The sequence below is a fragment of the Lithobates pipiens genome, unplaced genomic scaffold (genome assembly GCF_037356315.1).
Source record: "Lithobates pipiens isolate NorthernLeopardFrog02 unplaced genomic scaffold, aLitPip1_a1.2 Scaffold_8, whole genome shotgun sequence".
NCBI classification, from domain to species: Eukaryota; Metazoa; Chordata; class Amphibia; order Anura; family Ranidae; genus Lithobates; species Lithobates pipiens.
The window spans coordinates 50,489,462-50,511,740 of NW_027507903.1; the positions used below are offsets into that span (position 1 = coordinate 50,489,462).

At 42.6% G+C, this 22,279-nt stretch overlaps 1 protein-coding gene across 1 annotated transcript in view; it reads left to right on the forward strand.

Annotated features, from left to right (window-relative positions):
• The window catches only part of LOC143960273 (ras and EF-hand domain-containing protein-like), a 106,661-nt gene that overhangs the window by 74,634 nt on the left and 9,748 nt on the right, over positions 1-22,279 (forward strand). Inside the window, exons 11-16 of the mRNA XM_077468687.1 lie at positions 4,042-4,158; positions 8,402-8,549; positions 15,003-15,084; positions 18,032-18,146; positions 21,678-21,791; positions 21,884-21,960. Coding sequence (XP_077324813.1) covers positions 4,042-4,158; positions 8,402-8,549; positions 15,003-15,084; positions 18,032-18,146; positions 21,678-21,791; positions 21,884-21,960 — 653 coding nt within the window. The remainder of the gene's footprint in view (positions 1-4,041; positions 4,159-8,401; positions 8,550-15,002; positions 15,085-18,031; positions 18,147-21,677; positions 21,792-21,883; positions 21,961-22,279) is intronic.

Below are 22,279 nucleotides of genomic sequence, written 5' to 3' on the forward strand. Positions count from 1 at the left end.
AAAGCAGCCTGCCAGAGTCATTATTTCACAAGGATTCCTTATTCCAAAGGAGGAAGCTTGATTGCCTGGTAGCAGTGACAGATCCACATTTGTTTTATTCTGCTTTATTTTATTTATTTTTAGTTTTGGACAGAGTTCTTAGTACTCCTGGCCTGTTTTTCTTGCTGTGTCCTCGTCAGGAAGATATTTTCTAGATTTGTTCAGGTGACTAATTTCACTGGGACCGAAAGCAAAGAAGAAACCAAAATGTTGAGTTGCCACCAGAAGAATTTTCCAATACACACTTGTCCTGGGGGCAACTGTCTAAGAAGGTATTTCCCTCAGGTTGGAGAGATTGTCTCACGCTTCGTGTTGTGTCCACGGGTGAAAAAACAAAACCTGACTAGGGATTTTTACCATTCCGTACTCCATCCAAAAAGACAAGTTTTGGCTTTAGTTATACTTTATTAGTATAGGCGCATTTTAATTGGGCCTTGGGTCTTAAAACTAGAGTAATGAGTTGGTTATATTTGGATTACATTCCATAACCTCAATGGTTTTAGTGTACCAGTATATGTCTTCCAGCTCACTTTATACATCATAGAGGAATTAATCAAGGTAGGTGAACTCTGGCAATCTAAGGCCACCTGAGCCCTGCCGGTATCTGGTTGTACTCAATGGTGTATGATCCCTATCCACTGCCTTTAGGTGTCAAAGAACTGTGTAAGCAATGTTCCAAAGAAGTGCACAAAGTAAAACATCTGAATAGTACATGTAAATTATCATTAGTAAGACTGAAGCTTTTTCTATGAAGCAGTGCAAAGAGAGATGCTATAGTATGGCAGAAAATGAAGCTCTGTTAAAATAACACCATAAGGTTTATTCATTATTCATTGTAACAGGCTTCCAGATATAGTGCCTGACCTAAGCCATGCCCCTCTGATGCTCTTCACCCTGATCAGGCTATAACTAGGCCCAGGGCTTAACAAATTCACTTTGAATTTACGAGCCAGCTAAAAAAGTTAGGAGCCAGTTTTCCCCCAAATCCACCCTCCTAGCATAAATCTTCTCCCCCAAATCCCCCCTTTAGTGTAAATCCTCTCCCCCAAATCCTTCCTCCAAATCCTCACTCCTAGCATAAATTCACGCTCCTAGCATTAATCCTCCCCCCCCCTCCAAATTTCCACTCCTAGCATTAACCCCCCCCCCCCACAATCCTCCCTCCTACTACAAATCCCCCACCCCAAATCCTTCTCCTAGCACAAATCCTCTCCCCCCAATTCCCCACTCCTACCATAAATTCCCCCCTCCTAGTACAAATCCCCCCCCCCCAAGTTCTCCCTCCTAGTATAAATGCCCCCCCCTCCAAATACCCCCTTCTAGTACAATCCACCCCCAATCCCAGCACAAATCATCTTTCCCCAAATACCCCCTCTTAGTACAACCCCCCCCCCCCCCCGTTCAACTCATCACTACTAGCACAAATCTTCCTCAATCCTGCCTTCTAACAGAACGCCCTCCCTCCCATTCCTTCCAGCACAAAGCCCCCCCCCCCCCCCCTCCAATCTTACAGGCAAGAGCTACAGGAGTAGTGAGGAGGTGTGGGCTCTCCCCCCTCCTATCATAACAGTGCTCCAAACTACACGGGATCGCTCTTACATCAGACAGTATAAGGCTTGATTACTCACCCTTGATCTCCTCCAAAGGCTGCTCATCTCGCAGAAATGTGGGTAGGGGTAGATAATTAAGCCGTGTACCATTGGAGCTAAGAGCAATCCTGAGTTATCCGCTGTATGGAGAAGCTCACCACTGACTGGATGGGAGAAAGCATAGATCGCCCGCACCTCCTCCCGGGTTTCTCCTCTCCCTTGTCCCAGCCCTGATTGGGAGAGAAAATTGGGTGGGTGGGCTGGTTGGAGTCCAGGTACTGGGATGTGGTGTTTGGTCGCCATGGTGGTGAGGGTAAAACGCATCCGAGGCATGGCTTATTGCAGGAACTGTCTGGAAGCCTGTTACATTGAATAAACCCCACAGTGACTTTTTCACAAAGTGTGATTTCATTTTCTCCCATGTAAAGCCCCATACACACTTTTTGGTTAAGGGTTTGTAGATTCAGCTCTATATTTCTAAAGGAAAACTGAACCGTTCCAAGCTCTGCGCATAGCTCTCAGGTCCTTCATTGTCCCAGGTGCCAACTTCTATGAGCTCGTCCCACTCAGCATGGAATAAAGCCCCATACACACTATCAGATTTTCTGCTGATTTTTTTTTTCCTTCAGGTTTACCAAAACCATGTAGTGTAAGGGCCTGCCTAATTGCATACAAATTGAAACTCCTAAGGTTTGACCTCATATTATATGGTTTTGGTAAATCTGAAGGAAAAAATCAGCAGAAAATCAGGCTTCAAATGTTAAACCCAATTTTTTTACGTTTTGCAACACTATCATGTATTCTTGTAGTTTACAGTTTCTCTAATTCAGAAATTTTTTTTTTTTTTTGTTCTCCCTACTAGTACTTTTATTTAGCACCATTTTTGCAGTGGCTCCTATTACTAGTGTGTTCTAATGAGCCACCCCCCATGGACTGTACTGATGCATCCTGCCTCTCTGTGTGCCTACATGGACAAACAGTACATAGAGCCTGGAGATGAATGGATCACGTGTTCCAGCCATCTGCTATGAGTGACACTTTAGCATGATAGTGGAGAGACCAGGGGGAAGTTTTCAGCAATTCATTGCACATGCACATTGCTAATACATGCAAGGGACAATGGGAGATGTAGTCCCGCCGGAGTGCTCCTGGACCAGAAGGTGTATGGAGCTTCAGCAGTAACATTATTCGGTGTTGAGTGTGTATTTAACATTGTTGACCAAAATAACAGCTAGTCCCACATTTAACTGATCAAGAGTAATGGTTTCATAATATCAAATTTGGGGCCTGAATACTTCTTTCATATTACTGGATTGGAGGGAAATGGAAGGTGAATCCTGATGTTTTTTTTTTTTTTATAGAATAGTCTGCTGCACACATTACTAGCTGTCTGATTGAATTAGCTTGTACACCCATCAGCCATAACACTATGACCACCCACCTAATGTTGAGTAGGTCCCACTTTTTTGCCACCAAAGCAGCCCCGACCCATCAAGGCATGGACTCCTTTAGACAAAGCATGACACGGCTTGCCTTCTTCCCATACTGCATCCTGGTGCCATCTCTTCTCCAGGTAAGCTATTCACACACACCCTGCCAGCCATCCTCATGATGTAAAAGAAAAAAATGTGATTCATCAGACCAGGCCGCCTTCTTCCATTGCTCTGTGGTCTAGTTCTGATGCTCGCATGCCCATTGTAGGCGCTTTTGGCTGTGGACGCGGCTCAGCATTGGCACCCGCACGGGTCTCCGGCTACACAGCACCATACGCAACAAACGGCGATGCTCAGTGTGTCCTGACACCCTTTCTATCAGAAACGACAATGACTTTTTCAGCAATTTGAGTTACAGTAACTCTTCTATTGAATCAGAGTACACGGGCCAAGCCTTTACTCCCCATGTGCATCAATGAGCCTTGGCCACCCTTGACCCTGTTACCAGTTTGACAGTTTTCCTTCTTTGGACTTCTCTTGGTCAGTCCTGACCACCACTGCAGATTGGCAGAATCCCACAAGAGCTGCAGTTTGGGAGTTGCTCTCACCCAGTCATCTAGTCATTATTATAATTTGACCCTTGTCAAAGTACCTCAAATCCTTACACCTGACCATTTTTTTCTGCTTTCTACACATCAGCTTCATGGGCAACATGTTCACTTGATGCCTAATATATCCCACCCACATTCAGACGACATTGTAACAAGATCATCCGTTTTATTCACTTTACCTGTCAGTTGTCATAAGGTTATAGCTGATAAATGTATATTTTATTGGACCCTGGGGGCCAGGATTGTAAAAGACTTGTTTGGACAACATATAATGTTTTGTATTACAAATGATTTGGAAGATGATATGCTTAACCAATATCAGCTATACTTACCCTACTTAATTAAAGAATTGTGTCTTTATTTTGCCAGACAGTGGAAGCTAGATCAGAAATGGATGGAAGAACTAAGTGGACCCCATCTCGGCCTCTAAGCCGCAATGGTTCTACCGCCTCTTCAAAAAGGCGACTTCCTGCGTTTACACCCAAAGTAAGCACCATATACATTATTATCTTTTAGGACTTGTCTACATTAGCTGTGCCCTCTGAAAAGTTGCCTCCTCTCCAGCTGTTTTAAACCCTAAAATCTGGCACTTCCGCCCCACAACTGCATTCCTTGCAATTAGTTGCGGGGCAGCCTCATTCGGTTAAGGTACTGCCTGCCAAATGCGACTTGGAGATAATTTTGAGACAACATGCATATACCCTTGTCTGCTTCCTTTGATTAAGGGGGAGTGGTAAAAACACAGATGAACCACCCCCAAACAATCAGTACCAGCATATTTACAAGGCTGCCCATACATTATACAATTTCTTGTACAAATTTCCTTTAGATTTACCAAAACTATATAATAGGAGGTAAAACCTAAACACTTTCAATTTGTATGCAATCATGCAGGCCTTTGCACTACATAGTTGAAAGTAAATCAAAAGGAAATTGAATAACAATTCAAAAATTGTATAATGTATGGCCAGCTTTAGAGATAGCCACAGCCTTTATATGCCATTTCAGATTGTCAGAGCATTGTAAAAATGATGTACTAATATCTTTGGCCTACAGTGGATATAAAAAGTCTACACACCCCTGCTAAAATGTCAGGTTTCTGTGATGTAAAAAATGAGAGGAGATAAATAATTTCAGAACTTTTCCCACCTTTAATGTGACCTATAAACTGTACAACACAGTTGAACAACAAACTGAAATCTTTTAGGTAGAAATAAAAAGAAAAAAATGGTTGCATAAGTGTGCACACCCTTAAAACTAATACTTTGTTGAAGCACCTTTTGATTTTATTACAGCACTCAGTCCTTTTTGGTCTGAGTCTATCAGCATGGCACATCTTGGCTTGGCAATATTTGCCCACTCTTCTTTGCAAAAACACTCCAAATCTGTCATATTGTGAGGGCATCTCCTGTGCACAGCCGTCTTCAGATCGCCCCACAGATTTTCAATCGGGTTCAGGTCTGGGCTCTGGCTGGACCATTCCAACACTTTAATCTTCTGGTGAAGCCATTCCATTGTTGATTTGGACGTATGCTTTGGGTCATTGTTATGGTGAAAGATGAAGTTCCTCTTGATGTTTAGCTTTCTAGCAGAAGCCTGAAGATTTTGTGCCAATATTGACTGGTATTTGGAACTGTTCATAATTCCCTCTTCCTTCACTAAGGCCCCTGTTCCAGCTGAAGAAAAACAGCCCCAAAGCATGATGCTGCCACCACCATGCTTCACAGTGTGAGTATGGTGTTCTTTTGGTGATGTACAGTGTTGTTTTTGGAGTTATGGCCAAAAAGTTCAACCTTGGTTTCATCAGACCATAACACATTTTCCCACATACTTTCAGATGTGTTTTTGCAAAATTTTGCCGGCCTTGGATGTTTTTCTTCTTAAGAAAAGGCTTCTGTCTTGCCATTCTACCCCATAGCCTAGACATATGAAGAAAGAATACAGGAGATTGTTGTCAAATGTACCACACAGCCAGTACTTGCCAGATGTCCCTGCAGCTCCTTTAATGTTACTGTAGGCATCTTGGCAGCCTCTGCCCAGTTTTCTTCTCGTCTTTTCATCAATTTTGGAGGGACGTTCAGTTATTGGTAATGTAACTGTTCCATATGTAACAGGAAAAGGAAATTGTGCTCCAGGTAAGCTGGGGAATAGACTCTTCTCAAGGGTGCTAGCCTTGGCTCGCCAACCGTGCAACTTGGATAAAAGGAACGGATGGCTGCACACCGAGGTAAGGATGAATCTCTTTATTGTAAAATCTGTAATGTGAATAACACCACAGAACAGGCACAGGTAGACGCGCTTCACACAGCGACGCTGCGCTTATTCATTATATGTACCCGTTTGCCTGTCCTATGGTGTTATTCATGTTATGAATTTTACAATAAAGAGATTCATCGCTACCTTGGTGTGCAGCCAACCATTCCTTTTATCCAAACTGTTCCATATGTGCCATATTTTCTCCACTTGATGATGACTGTCTTCACTGTGTTCCATGGTATATATAATGCCTTGGAAATTCTTTTGTATCCTTCTGACTGATACCTTTTAACAATGAGATCCCGCACTTTAAATGACGGCAGGTGTGTACTGACTCCTGTTTTATCATGAGTTTGAACGTTTGCTTAATTCTGAACACAGCTACATCCCCAGTTATAAGAGGGTGTGCACACTTATGCAACCACATTTTCTTTTACTCTGCTCCTAAAAGATTTCAGTTTATTTTTCAATTGAGTTGTACAGTTTATATTTCACATTAAAGGTGGAAAAAGTTCTGAAATGATTTCTTTGTCTCATTTTTTTATATTGCAGAAACCTGACATTTTAACAGGGGTGTGTAGACTTTTTAGATCCACTGTAAATACATGATGTAATTATAAATATATAGTTTAAGCACACCACATACAAAGAATGCTTTTAAAGTTGTATTCAGCACAATTAAAAATGGGTGCATATGTCCAAGTATGTCATATCACACCAGGCATCATACAGTAAAAATATTTCCTTCAATGTCAATTCCAGCCAACGAATGCATGCATGTTAGTAAAGTGAGTGCCACTAAAATAGAAACTGATGTTAATAAAACATTTAGGGAGCCAATACCCAGAATGGAATGAATGAGAGGGAGAGAGTAGAGCCAGACCTTGGTGAAAAGCAAGCGGAACATTCCAATTTTTTCGGGGGTGTAGGAACCCTCTTTCTCAAGAACCTCCTGCCTTAAGAATCCAGGAGGGAATACACTGTGGAGGGATTTATGCACCCTAAAAACCTTTAGTTGTTGGTTGCAAAGTAGTGCAGATAATAGCGCTGTGCAGACTAATTACTTGTGTTTTCTATATACAGTCTAGGTCAGTGTTTCAGAACCCTATTGTTACTAAAGGCTGGTAAATTCTTCTAAAACCTTCCATGCCCCGATTGTAAAACAAAAGGTTATACTCACAATAAAAGTATAGCAATGCAAAATATGTATTATTGCTCCAACCCGGGGGGGGGGGGGGGGGTTGGGGCAAACAAACCACCTAAAAAACGTTCACCACCCCCCGACGGTGGCAATCAGACCATCTGTCCCTTCCCACCTACACCCCCCCCCCCCCCGGTGGGTGGTACTCACGCGGTGATGCTCTGATGCTCCAATGATGGTGCCCATCTTCCCTTCCGAATCTCCCTGTACATCCTCCCTGCCTCCGATACCGGCCAATGTGATCGCTTCTCCTCTCGGCCAGTCAAGCTCCTCCCACTTCTTGATTGGCTGGGAGGAGACACAGGAAGACGATAGCGAATAAGAATTCGCTATTGTCACACAACTGGCCACTGCACCCCAAACCCACCCTTTTTTAAAGCCACTTAGAGCTTCTGGCTCTAATCATGTGCTTAAAAAACAAACAAACATTGGAATCCATTCATGCGACGCCCTGCATGCAGATTAGGGGTTGGGGGCATGGATTAGGGGGGCAGCGCCCCATATGGAGCGGCCACCACTGATTAAAATGCAGGAAGGCTCTGGGTGTGGGTGGGGGGGGGAGGGGGGTTCTGGAAGAACTTTGGGGACTCTGCAGCAGATTTAGTGGTCCTTTGGGACATGAGGTTTCTGGAGAGGGCTGAGAAACTATGGGAAATAGTCTCTGGAGGGGGCTGGGATCTCTCCAGGAGGCATGGAACTTTTTGCAGGTGCACTGTGGGAGACTGAGGGGTGTTTCAGGAGCTGAGGGGGAACCCTGGGATATTTGAGGCAGTGGGAGACACTGTTGGAGATTAAGTGCACTATGGGGGGCTAGAGGCTGTGCAGGGGGCTGGGTGGCACTATGGGAGGTTAGGCATTATGAGAGCCGAAGGGGCACTGTGGGACACTGTTGGAGATTAAGTGCACTATGGGGGGCTGGAGGCTGTGAAGGTGGTGGGGTGGCACTGTGGGAGACTATTAGAGATTAGGAGCACTATGGGGGGCTGGAGGCTGTGCAGGGGGCTGGGTGGTACCATGGGAGGTTTGGCACTGTTGGGGGCTGAGGGGGCACCGTGGTCCACTATGAAAGTTTGCAGACACTATGGGAGCTAGGAGGCACTGTGGGAGGTTAGGGGATCTTCAGCTGGCAGGAGGCCTGGTAGTAGGGAGGCTATGACATGGCAGCAGGCTACAGCCTGGTGGAGGAGAACCCACTGGCCTCTTATATCAGTAACAATTATATCTCTGATTTGCAGATGGTTCTAACCTATTTTGTGCCTATGTTCCATACAGAAAGAAGGTCTGACATTAGAAGAGGGTTCTCAGCCCCCAAGTCCCATTTATCGTCTTGTTCTGGCTGGGGACGCTGGGTCTGGCAAGTCCAGTTTCCTTCTAAGACTGTGTCTGAATGAATTCAGAGGAGACATTCCCACCACGTTAGGTTAGTATATGTTATGTTCATTTTACAAAGCATTGCCATTTTTTATTTATTCTAAATGTTTAACTCTTTTATTGTTTAAGTACAAGTCTGAATCCAGCCAGGGATAATCTTTCATTGGGATGACAACACCAAGCTGCTGATAAGTTAGTCTGTATAGTATGAGTAGCCATATACATCACCGCTGTGCACCTCATTTTGATATCATGGCCTATATTTATATTATTGGTGCTGGCGGAGAAATGGGCCTGCCTGGTAAAATGGCACAAGATTGTGAATTATTAATGAAAATCGTGTAGATCACTAGTATATAGTGCAGTGCTGAACAACTCTGCTAGCTTTTCATGTCAACCGCACTTGCATCTAGTGAGGTAAGTGCGCTACTATAGAGGTTAATTGGGTAGGTATAAGACTTAAAACGTTGTTAAACAAACCCAAAACCAAAATTGTAATATATTGCAGCTAACCAATCATTAGATGTGGTGATGGCATTTGTTTTTTGTTTTTTAGGTTTATTCCCCCTATGTTTTCACCTGGTGATCTGGTCAGTAACACAACTCCTGTATTGGAGTAAAAAAAAACCTGTGTGCAGCAGCCCCCTAATACTTACCTGAGCCCATCACGATCCTGCGATGTAGGAGAATCTTGGCTGTCCGGGACGCTCCTTCTTCATTGGCTGAGACAGCAGTATGACGCCATTGGCTCCCACTGCTGTGAATCAAAGTCAGTGAGCCAATGAGGCGAGAGAGGGGACGGGCCTGAACTGCTGCGCTATGTCTGAATGGACATACAGAGCAGCGTCTCGGGTGCAAGCTTGCTGTTGGGGGGGGGGGCACATGGCAGGAGCGAGGGACCCCAGAAGAGGAGGATCTGGGCTTCTCTGTGCAACACCACAGCACAGAGCAGGTAAGTATAATATGTTTGTTATTTTTACATGAAAAAAAATTTGACTTTACTATCACTTTAAATGGTTTGTCTTATTTCTATAAAATGATACATCTGGAAGAGAGCTTGTTCTTTTGAAAAACAACTCACTGGCTGGATCTCCAGGTGAAAACAGAAAAAAAAAAAGGGCCTAAAAAGAAAATGAATGCGGCTATTATATCTAAGAATTGGTACGCTGCAATATAATAAATGGGTTTAATACCATTTTAAGCTTAAAGCTTATCTATGGTAAACATTTTAAATGCTATAGTAATTCCCACATTGTATTTCAATTATTCTAGCCTATGCCTAGTAATTCAAAAGACCTTGACGTTTGTAAACTTACTTTGTGGAGATCCTCACAGTCTGAGTGTATGATTCATTAAAACATTTTACAAATAAATCATTGACTAGTCTGATCATACCCACATATCTGACTGTGCTTGTTGACTCACAAGAGTCCCTATATACTGTATACTGTATTAGAGACCTTAGACATCAGAGGAAGAGGTCAAGCCTTGTAATACAAGAATTTCTTGCTATGGACAAGTTTTCCCCTGTGGCTTGTAACTAGAGGTGTGGAAGATGGATTTGTGCTCACCCCAATGACCGGTTATATCTGGACACTTCTGCCCAAAGGGATTCAACATTCCTACCTGTAATCATGAACTCACATTGTGCTACCTACACTAACGTGAACCCTAGCCCCATTCACAAAGTGTAATTTGCCTAAAGCCGGCCATGGATGAATCTTGTCCAGTTTAGCAGGGTCCAGCTGAGATTTGAACCACTTATGGGCATGCTGTACCCAAGTTAATCCATCGATCAACTTGGGAACAACCAGCGGGTCAGATTTTTACATGCGATTATTGCCAGCTGCTATAGCCTCTAACAATAATCATTGGGTTCTCCCAGCAGGGATGGCTGCCACACACACACACACACACACACACACACGCGCGCTTCTCCGGAGAAAACACAATAGCCCTGTAGGAGGGACAATCAGTGTTGATGGGGGAATCAAGCGATTTTCTTTTAAATTGCATCATATATAGCCTGCCTAAAGCTATGGAACCTATGGCTCCCGCTGCCGTGAGATTGTATTCTGACAGCATGACTGTCCTCCCTGTTCATTTGGCATAAGTTAATCTAACGTCCGACTTCAGTTGAACACTGGTTGCAATTTGGCCGGTCCCTACTAAAACATCGATGGCCACCTAAAGTTTAGATAAAATAAAAAGGGGGGGGGGGGAAAAAACAGCACAAGGGACAGTGCTTACATTTAATAGGAAAAGTCCCTTGCTAGTTGTCCTCTTTGAAATCTTCTGTCCCCCAACACAGCTGTAATCTTCCTGTGCTGCTGGTGTTAATTCAGCCACTGGACCTGTCGCAGGCTGGGTGACGGCTGTGCCCACCCTTTTCACCTCCTCCTCCATTCATAGAAGCTGTGGAAAAGCACACTATGAATAGAGGACAGGCGAATAAGTGAAAAGTACACTTGTAGTGATAGTTGCAATCTTTTGGGTCCTGTGCAAAGTGACTGTCTTGCTTCACACCGACCACCAGGGATTGCCTGCTCAGCACTGCCTCCATTCACAGAATACCTTATATTTTTTTTTCAATTAAAACAAGGGGTTCTCTGGACGATTTAGTGATTGGGACAGTAGAAAGAGCTGGTAATACTGAAATCCTGTGATTGAGACATCACAGTCCCACCACTATACCTCTTTCAATCAGAGAATGCCTTATATTCATTGAAAAAAAAAAAAAAAAAAAAATTCCAGGCATTCTGCGAATGTAGGCAGTGCTGAGTGGGTGACCCTCTAACTACTAGCTACTATGCAAAAGGCACAGGGCTGGGAAAATCGCAAAGATATCATTGTAATAGTGCCAACTACTACAGTGATTGCAGCTTCCAGTGATCACTCAGGTATGAGATATGCATAGTTCCATTAGGGTCAATCTGGCACAATGTTAGTATGCAATACAGACCATACCTGGATTTCAGCTTTAAGCCTCATTCCCATGGGCATGCCTATCCATACACCCGTGCGAAGGGCCATCATTACCAGAAGTTCCATGCATCCACAGGCAGGCAGTCCCAGTCATACTTATTGGGATGCAGCGGCTGCACGTTGGTCTCAATTTGACAGTTGCACGGGTGCGTATCACCGAATGCATACTCCTCCAGGGACACGCACCTGCCTGGCTGTCAAATTGGGACCAGTGTCTGTGTCTATCCCAATTGCCTAGAAGGGATGCACAGGTATTTTATGTACCCTGCACGTGGGTACATAAAATACCTGTGCATCCCTTCTAGGCAAGGACTTGCGAGAGGCATACAGATAGGTATGTGAATGAGGCTTAAAGCTGAAATGCAGGTATGGTCTGTATTGCATACTTACATTGGTCCAGTTTGGCACAATGTAACTATGCATATCTCATACCTGAGTGATCGCTGTGGAAGCTGCAAATAACTATAGTAGTTACCACTATTATATGAATAAAAAAATGCAGCGCTACCAGGATATGCCCTCAAGAGAAAAATCTACTAGGGGGAATATCCACATAAAAAATCCTAAATAAGTGGAATGCCGCATACACACGATCGAATTGTCTGGTGGACTCGGTCTGCCGGACCACATTACGCCAGACAATTCGAAGGTGTGTGGGCTCCAGCGGACTTTCACCGTAAAGTCCGGCGGACTTAGAAAGTAGTTTTGACTCAAAATTTGTCCGCCAGACTTGGCTTTCAGTGGACAATCCGTTCGTCAGTGTGCTAGTCCGGCGGACTAAGAATGATGCATGCTCTGAAGAAAGTACAAGAAGGAAGCTATTGGCTACTGGCTATTGAACTTCCTTTTTCTAGTCCCGTCGTACGTGCTGTACGTCATCGCGTTAGAAATCGCCGGACTTTCAGAGCATTCGTGTGTGGCCAAGTCCGTTCATTATAAAGTCCGGTGGATTGTTTCCGGATTGTTTGCCGGACCAATTCCGCCGGACAATTCGATCGTGTGTACACGGCATAACTGGAATCGTGCTATCCCAAAACATATGAAAAAAATCTAAAACGACATATCACAGCCAAATAACAAAAGAAAAAACAAAAAACTGTCCACTATTCCCCACCTGGAGTGAACGACAGTACATAGTCTGTAAATAAACAGAATAGTGCAAGTGCGCACACACACACACACACACACACACACACACACACACACACACACACACACACACACACACACACACACACACACACACACACACGGTGGTGAATCAATCAGGCGTGAAAGACAATCATCCCCAATGGATCATCCAAGCAGAAACAGAACAGAATAGGTTATAAAAAAAGCGTGGTAAATCCAGCCAGCAGGCTATGTCCCCGACATGTTTCGTATAATAGTACTTCAACGGGGCATGTGGATTTACCACGCTTTTTTCTAACCTATTCCTATACCACGCTTTTTTCTAACCTATCATTTTTTTATCGGAGTGACCTGCTCTACGTAGAGGCTTTTTTCCTTTTATTTTTTCTCTGTGTACTGCCTGTGGCGTGGATGACTACATCCTTATCGGTACGTGAGCTTGGAAGTTGGCTATCTAATGTATGACAACTTGGATGTCCAGCTCTTCACACACGACTTGATGTTTCATCATTCTGCTTGGCTGATCCATTGGGGATGATTGTCTTTCACGCCTGATTGATTCACTACCATATGTGTGTGTGGGTCCACATCTGAGGGTAAGAGTATCTACTACCTTATTCGGATGCCATTGTACACTGGGAATTTCTCTATATGAAGTTGTATACCTTCTCTGAAGAGAAAATGTATACATCTATTCTGGGGTTGCTTTGTCCATCTTGCTTGAATTTTAGCCGTGTTCTGAAGGGGAAAACACACATTGAATATTTCTAAAGTGACTGTTATTATCACATTTCTGTCACAATAGACAATTTGTGCACTTGCACTATTCTGTTTATTTGCAGACTATGTAATGTCGTTCACTCCAGGTGGTGAATAGTGGACACTTTTTTTGTTTTTTCTTTGTTATTTGGCTATGATATGTCGTTTTAGATTTTTTTCATATGTTTTGGGATAGCAAAACTTATTTAGGATTTTTATGTGGATATTCCCCTTAGTAGGTTTTTCTCTTGAGGGCATATCCTGGTAGCGCTGCATTTTTTTTATTCATATTCTTGTTTACACAATTCAATCATTGTTGATGCTGGCTGCTGCACTTCACATTTAATATTTTGGTTGCGCAATTATAATTTTGTCTTTTTTTAGTTGCCACTATTACAATGATATCTGCGTTTTTCCCTTATGAATGAGGTATTAAGCACAATGGGGTTGTTTTTTGCTAAAGGCAAATGGATAAGGGTTGATTTCAGTTGCGGCCCGTCAATTGTTAGGAAAAAAAAATCCCACTGACCACCGCTGGTTGATTTACTAAAACTGGAGATTGCAAAACCTGGTGTAGCGTGGCAAAGAAACCAATCAGCTTCCAGTTTTTTTTTCTTTTTGTCAAAGCTTAATTGAACAAGCTGGAAGCTGATTGGCTACCATGCACAGCTGCACCAGATTTTGCACTTTCTAGTTTTAGTAAATCAACCCCATCATGCACTTTGCAAAGTGCAGCCGCTCCACCCACATAAAAGAGAAATATATTTCCAATATAATTAGAAAATATTGTAAATATATGTCACAGACGAAAAACAAGCTCTGGACTGCCGCACTCTTCAAAAGACCACTTTTTTTTTTATTGGGAAATCACATCACCGCTCAACAAACACAGCGAACAAGGGAAAAATTGCTGACGTTTCGCACTAGCTGTAGTGCTTATTCATGAGCTATGAATAAGCACTACAGCTAGTGCGAAACGTCAGCAATTTTTCCTTGTTCGCTGTGTTTGTTGAGCTGTGATGTGATTTCCCAATAAAAGAAAGTGGTCTCCTGAAGAGTGCGGCAGTCCAGAGCTTGTTTTTCGCCTGTTGCTAGTGGTAATTGCCAGCACCTGTCGCTTCCCAGCCGAAGAGACAGTTTACAGCCTGCATGTGTGCTCCTGGAGTGGTGAGATCCCTTCTCCTTCATAAATATATGTCAGTTATATAATTTTTTTTTCCTAAATATATTGGTAATATATCTCTTTCATGTGGGCAGAGCTTAGTAAATAAGTAGACGTTTTGGTGACTTCAGTCATCCAATCATGTGCAAGCAAAAAAAAATTTTTTTTTTCATTTTCCTTGCAAATGATTGGGTAGCCTTTTTAAAATTAAGCTTTACCTCGTTCACTAAGCTCTGGACTTGCAAAGCGCACAGTCTATTTGCCTTTAATAAATCAACCCCAATGTGCCAAGGGTTTAGCTGAGACCGGCTTTGTATTTGCATTTATATTTATTTCAGTTCCAGATCACGTTACCAGCAGTACCTGCTAAGCCTCTTCTATCTTCAGATCTCCTGCATTTAATGGTGTTTCAACTGCAAGGTTGCTATAAACATGTCAGATAAAAATCCTTCTCTTTACATTTAGGAGTTGACTTTCAAATGAAGAAACTTCTAGTTGATGGGCAATATACAATGCTGCAGATCTGGGACACAGCTGGCCAGGAAAGGTATGGGCAAACCTTGAATATACATTCCTATCGTTGCTGATAAGACTATTCATGTTCAAAAATAGCACTCTGTGTATATATAAGTAAACAAAAATTTAAAGGGCTAGTCTATCCATAACTGACATCAAACACTGGACTATAACTTTTAACAGAACAGTGGCTTAGTGGTTAGCACTTCTGCCTAGCAGCACTGGGGTCTTTGGTTCAAATCCCCAATCCCCATGAAGACACTACTTGCATGGAGTTTGCATGCTTTCCTTAAACTTTTACCTATGATCCTCCCCCCACATTCTTCTCATAAAGGTATGTGTAGTAATCTCTCAGTGTCAGTGTCAGATTGATTGTGTTTACTGTGCTACAGGTGTACCTGCAGGACTAAGCTTCCTGCTTGGCAACTGTGTCAGGCCCTGTGAGAATGGCTGCACACGTCTGACACTTATCTTCAGCTAGTGATAGTTTTATATATATATATATATATATATATAATCCTGCAGCTGATACATAGGGGTTGCTTTACTAAAACTTGAGAGTGCAAAATCTGGTGCAGCTCTGCATAGAAACCAATTAGCTTTCAGGTTTTATTGTCAAAGCTTAATTGAACAAGCTGAAGTTAGAAGCTGATTGGCTACCATGCACTTCTGCACCAGATTATGCACACTTAATTTTTAGCAAATAAACCCCACTGTGTCAAGTAGAGTTACCATGAAGCAATGTCATTATTGATTCATTGTAACGTTTCTGGGGGTTTTTCCATAGTAGATAAGAGACGACCTTTGATCTGCATATGATGTAATTTAAAGCAACCTTGCAGGTTAAAATAAAAAATGTTTTTTTTATTTTTTACAAAGCTTAAATTAACAAACTAAAGTTAGATGCTGATTGGCTACCATGTACAGCTGCACAAGGTTGTGCAAGCTCCAGTTTTACTAAATAAACCCTATATAGTTTCATAGACTGATTGCCCTGTAGCTGGTCCTATGGTGGATTGGCAGGGAGCCATGCCATGTGTAATGATCCACAGCTAAAAGCAACCTGGCACAATAGAAACACAAAGGCTGCTAATGCTAACCTCTGAAAATGCAAGTTGCCCAGTTGCCAAGCTGACTCCATTGCTTCAATACTTTGGGTCACTGGCATGGACCAAGTTATGACTTTTATGACTTTTCTGAGTTTCCCAAACTGCCCTCTTGGTCTGCAACTCAGAAAGTGCTGAACTTGGAGGAAAGTAGATATGTATGTGCCATAAATAAACTCCCACATAGGATACAGCACCTCTAAGGCTACCAAAACAGTTTCTCATAAATACTGGAAATAAAAATAAATTATATGGACAAGCATTTGTGCTTCCATATAGACTGCCTCGTCCAGTACACATAGTGTCCAGATTAGCCAGCTGGTCATTTGCGTCTCCTTGCATAAAATACATAGGAGAGCTAGGGGACAATTGGGATTGTTAGAGCTTGGGTGGGTTTCTGGGAGGGTTGAGTGGGGTGGGGGGTGTTAGGGGTGTTTGGGGGGGGGAACTTTCCCGTGGTGGGTGTTGTAGGCATGCACTATAATGTAGTTTATTTTTGTGTCCAGTATTTATAAAATACTGTTTTGGTAGCCTTGGAGGTGCTGTATCCTATGTGGTGGTTCTTTTACAGTATGATTTTTTTGGATGCATCTCACCTGATTAGGGTGTTGGAACCAATGGATTAACCACTCCCAGAACCTTAGTTTTATGGGTTTGTGCAATATGTATGTGCCATACCTGTGGAAGCTGGAAACCACTGAAGTAGACACCACTACACCAGTGATGTCCATTAGCTTCTGGGTCATGTGCTGAGAGGCTGCCCTGCTGCCTACTGAACACAGGAAGTTGCTTACTTGGCACGGACACCATTCAGAGGACACTGCATTTTTTTTCTCCATGAATTCAAAGCATTCTCTGATTGGACTAGAGGGAGGCGGGGTGGAGATGTCACAATCTGCACCTCATCCAATCTGAGAACACTTTGTATACATTGAGAAAATTAAAACCATTTTCTGAATGGCATCTGTGCCAAAAAGGTGACCTCTTGTGTTTAGTAAGCAACAGGGTAGCCAATTGGCACAGGACTTGGAAGCTAGTAGAGATCACTGTAGTAGCGGTGCCTAACTACAATGATTTCCAGCATCTGGAGTGATTCCACTGGTATGGTTCATATAGTTCATACATTGGTCCAAGCTGGAAACTATGAAAATTGGCATGCCTAAACTTCAGCGTTACTATAACTGAAGTTTTTGAGTTTTGGATGGAGTGGAGAGGGACTAGAATACTTGCCAGGCTTTTATTGTTGTCTGTGTCCCCGTTAGGGAGATTCACTCCCTCTATTTGTCCTGGTGAAAAAGTAAAAAGTCCCAAATTGTATTGGTTGACAGAACAGGAATAAAGGGAAACTAGTCCAATGGGGACATCAGTTCTGGTGATTATCAGGGATTTTCCTTACATTGGAAGGATTGCCTCTCACTCACTGTTGTGGCTATGGGACAGGAAGTGAAGAGAAATCTCCCCAATGGGACACAGGTGGCAAAAAAAAAAAAAAAACTTGTCGGTTATAACCATTTGTATCCAAAATGAAGAAAAAAGTGCTACTTTTAGTCCCTCCAAGTCATTGTCACTCATGTAATCTTAGCCCAAACTACCATACAATCAGAATTCTTAGGCTTTTTAGCTGGGAGCTAGAGAAACATATTTTTTTTTTTTTTTTTTTACACATATTTTGAGATTCGTATGTCTCGCTGAAACTTCACAAGAACACGCACATTCCCATAGAATTTATAGATATAGCAGTTTAGAATCCAAGGGCTGTAATTCTATCCCTCCTTTAGTGATTGCACAGAGATGAACTTTCTACCGCAGAACCTTTTTCATTTCATAAATTTGTTTCTCTATGGCGCTCAACGTATATATTTGTACTTTTAGGTTCCGCAGTATAGCAAAGTCTTACTTCCGGAAAGCACACGGGGTACTGCTGATGTATGACGTCACATCAGAAATGAGTTTCCTCAATGTGCGTCGGTGGATCGATGAGATCAAGGTAGGCTGGAATGGAGGAGGCCTCTTTTTTGCCCAAATCTAATACTTATGATTGATATGGATTACAAGTGCATATTTCTAAATTATATGAAAGATTTCCCTCATCTATTAGAGAAATACTGCTGTTCAGTGGGATGGATTTCTGCTTGGTTGGTTTTGCTATGCAGTGCTAGGTCCTTGAGAATTATTTCTGCCTCAGGCATAGATTAAGGGTACCTACACACAGCCTAATTATAAGGTAGATTAGAGGTTGTCTTATGCCTCGCACACACGATTGGACATTGGTAGATGAATATGCCATGCTGGCTAATGTATTCTTACTGCCGGCATCAATAACTGTCGGAATACCCAAATAGTGCCTGCATCTGATTGTAAAAGAATGGTAAAAAAAATAATTCTGACAGTCGCCACTCTCTACGGAGAGGAGAACTAAGCTCAGAACTTAAGCTGTTCTTGGCTGCAAACGTACACACGCCCCTGCCACATATGTGGTGACACAGGGGGACCACCCATAGACTGGAGCTTTGGGGAGAAGAGGGCAGCAGTAGAGCCAGCTGGAGCATGGTATACGATAAGTAATTCTGCCTCTTTTTGTACCCCGAAGACATGACAAGCATTTAACCCTTCCAGTCTGAGGGTCCCCACTGCAAAGGAAGATTTTTTTTTTTCTAATTCCTAGAGCTGAGAGCTTGAATGTGTAAGTTAATTTTCTCCAATTTACTACCAGTTGTCCTAATTATTACTAAGCATAACAAGACTACTTGCAATGCAGGTAAATTGCCTGGCTTACCCATGGTTGGGTAGTGCTCATATACTGAGGCTCTAGCTTTTTTATTACACTTTTCCCCATACTGCTAAATTCATGTATGCACTCTGGGCTCAGATAGAAAGTAATGTCTACACTTAAGGAGCTAGGATCAGAGGTGTCATTAATTTTACATTAGGGACTGGGGAAAACCCAGAGCTATGGCCTCAGAGCTGCCTGACTCAGGGCAAGCCAGACAGCTTGTCTATTTAGCATGTAGGCTTGGGAGGTCAATAGATATCCACTCATATATCTCAAACAGCTAGGGTGGTCCATGTGATGATGGTATCTGCATTAATAGTGGTGAAATCTGTATTGTATTCTTAAGACAATATTTCCTGAATACATATTAAGAATTGGAATTTTGTATAAGTAGCCTTCACACTTTGCAAATGATAATAGTTACCAAGCGGGATTTTGTTATAGTATTAAATGTTTTAAGATGAGAAAAATCAAACCTTATTTTATTAGTGTGTTAAGCAGGCTATACGTGGATCAGATTGTGGGCGATTCTACCTGAATTGGTCCAAATCCCTTCCATAGGTGGCTATGTTGGCATTTTTCAGTCGACTTTTGGAAAATTCTTGGCCAAAATCTAATTCCAGAGTTTGGCTTGATTTACACTTTAAGTATGATCTGAAAGAATTCTTTTTTTTTTTTACTATTCTTTTACAATCAGATACAGGCACTATTTGGGTATTCTGACAGTTATTGATGCCGGCATTCAGAATACATTAGCCGGAATGGCACATTCGTTTATCCATGTTGTTTAGCTATCATGGGGCAATCAAGTGAAAATTTGAATTAAGACTAAAGGATAAGCATTTTTTACCTTAATGCAACCCCTCTCCCATCTCCAAACACTTAAGCCCTGTACACATGGGCCGAATGTCGGGCGACATCGGCTGGTTAAAAAAACAAAACGATTTTCGTCCCATGTGTAAAGTCACTTGGTCCGACAGAAGCCAGCTTCTGTTGGATGAGCATGCTGGAAAACCAGCCAACTGGCTCCCGATTGGAGTGTTCTGGCGCAGAGGGGGCATCCCCCTGTCAGAACTCAACATCTCAGTGGGGGAGATCGCTGTACTAACATTGGATCATTAGTACAGTGGCTCGGACCGGAACTGTTAGGTTTTTTTTTTTTCATTCAACCCTGGGTTGAATGAAAAAAGACTAGTAGTGTGTATCGGGCATTACAATTCTGTTTTTGTCACCTTTTTGCTGGGTCCTCCACGATCAGCACTGGAACTTGGTTGCAGAGGAGAGGTGGGGGCACAGAGTTGGATAGGCGCCTGCACCTGTTGGTCAGTGGCTAGGAGGAGGGAGCAGTGGCATGGCTTACCAGATGCTGTGTGTTTTAACGGACGCACACAGCCCTAGCCAGGAGCACACACCCGGTTGTCTTCTTTGCAGCCAGCTAAGCAAAGGAGACATCTGCAAACAGAAAAGTGAGGGCAGCAATTCAGTATCGACCAGGAAACGGGAATTTTTAAAGTGGAAAACCATGCTGAACCTAAAATCCCTGCATCTATAGACATTCACAATCTAACACTAACCTATCTAGCTCTGTAAAGAAAAAAATCAGTATACTTACCTTTTCTGAAGCTGAACCAACCCGATCCCACACTGAGCTGCCAGCTGCGGCTTCGCTGTGTATGCAGGTGCAGAGGACACGTCCAACAACGGAGGCCCCATAGTAAGTCTATGAGTGACGTCACTCCCCATTAATTTCACAGCCGTTGTCAGCCGTGTTCTCTGCAGATTCCATCGCTGGAGATCGGATCGGATTGCCTAAAAAAAAAGCTATGTAGGGCTAGATAGGGTAGTGTTAGATCGTGGGTGTCTGTAGATGCAGGGATTTTCGTTTTAGCATGGACTTCCACTTTAAGGAAGCAAACTTTATATTATATGTAAGTCTGGACGTTGTGGACTAAAATAAATAAAAAGTTAAAAATCAGGTTTAGAGTCACTTTAATGTATATGGCCAGCTTTAGGGCTGGTTCACATTTGTCTGGTGCAGTGCATTTTACATGTGTTTTAGGTGCGTTGCCATTCAGCTCCATAAAACATACATTTTCTTGAAAGCGCACCGAGGCTGAATTTATTTTATTTTTTTAAACCCACACCACACATAAAATGCACAAGTATGAGCAGCGCCTTAAGCCAGCCATTGAGAGTAGAGATTTGAACCATGTATGGGAAGGCTGAATGTACCCAACCAGCCTGACCGATTTTACATGCAATTACTGCTAGCGGCTGTTATAGATGCTAACAATTATCACTGTGTTCTCCTGGTGGGGATAACTCTGATGGCAGAGAGCGCTGATTGGAATGTTCTGGTGAGTGGGCTGCCCCCCTGTCAGAACACAACAGATCAGCGGGGGAGATTGCAGAACTAACCTAGCATGGTTAGTACAGCGGCTCCGACGGGGCTGTCTTTTTTTTTTTTTTTTGGTGTGTACTCATCAAAAGATTTCCATGGATATGAAAACAAATTGTAAGCTCTAACCAGCAGGGCCCTCTGATTCCTCTTGTGTTGAATTGTATTGTAACTGTATTGTCTGCATTCATTTGTTCAAGTGTTGCACAAACTCTTGGCACTAAATAAATCCTGTAAAATAATAACACTCTTCCAAGACGGAACAAGTCGGGATTAATGTCATTTACGTTTTGTTCAGAGAACCTGTTTTAATTTTTTTGATCACAAAATTAACTTTTCTATTTAAGAATTCCTGTGATAAGTCGATCCCTATGATGCTGATTGGCAATAAGACTGACCTGAGGTCAGAAGGTAATGAATCGAGGGTAATCCACACTTCAATGGGGGAGAAGCTAGCGATGGTAAGTGGACAATACACGGTTTGTCTGATCTTTGAATGACGTGTGGGCACTCCTCTCTGCATGGTTGTAAAATGTTCTGCTTTCATTTCTAGGCCTATGGCTCCCTCTTCTGTGAGACGAGTGCAAGGGATGGAACCAATGTAGTGGAAGCTGTTCTCCATCTGGCCAGGTAAACCGACCACGAGAGATTATTATGTAATAACTGGTTAGACATTCTTGCCATATCTATAAAGTAATGATTGTCCTGTAGCCCTCACAAAGTGGAGTCTCAACCGTCTCCAGCCAAAATAAAACATTGACTTTGTATATTGAGTAACAACTAGGGACTCATATCTTGGTGTTCCTATTGTGTAGGTCTCCAGACCTTTTCAGTACAAGGGGCATATTGAATATTTTTACAAATATTTGTGGGCCGAAAAAAAAAATGATAAATCCATGAATAATACTACTACTACTCAGCATGATATGATTCAGAATAAAGGAAAACT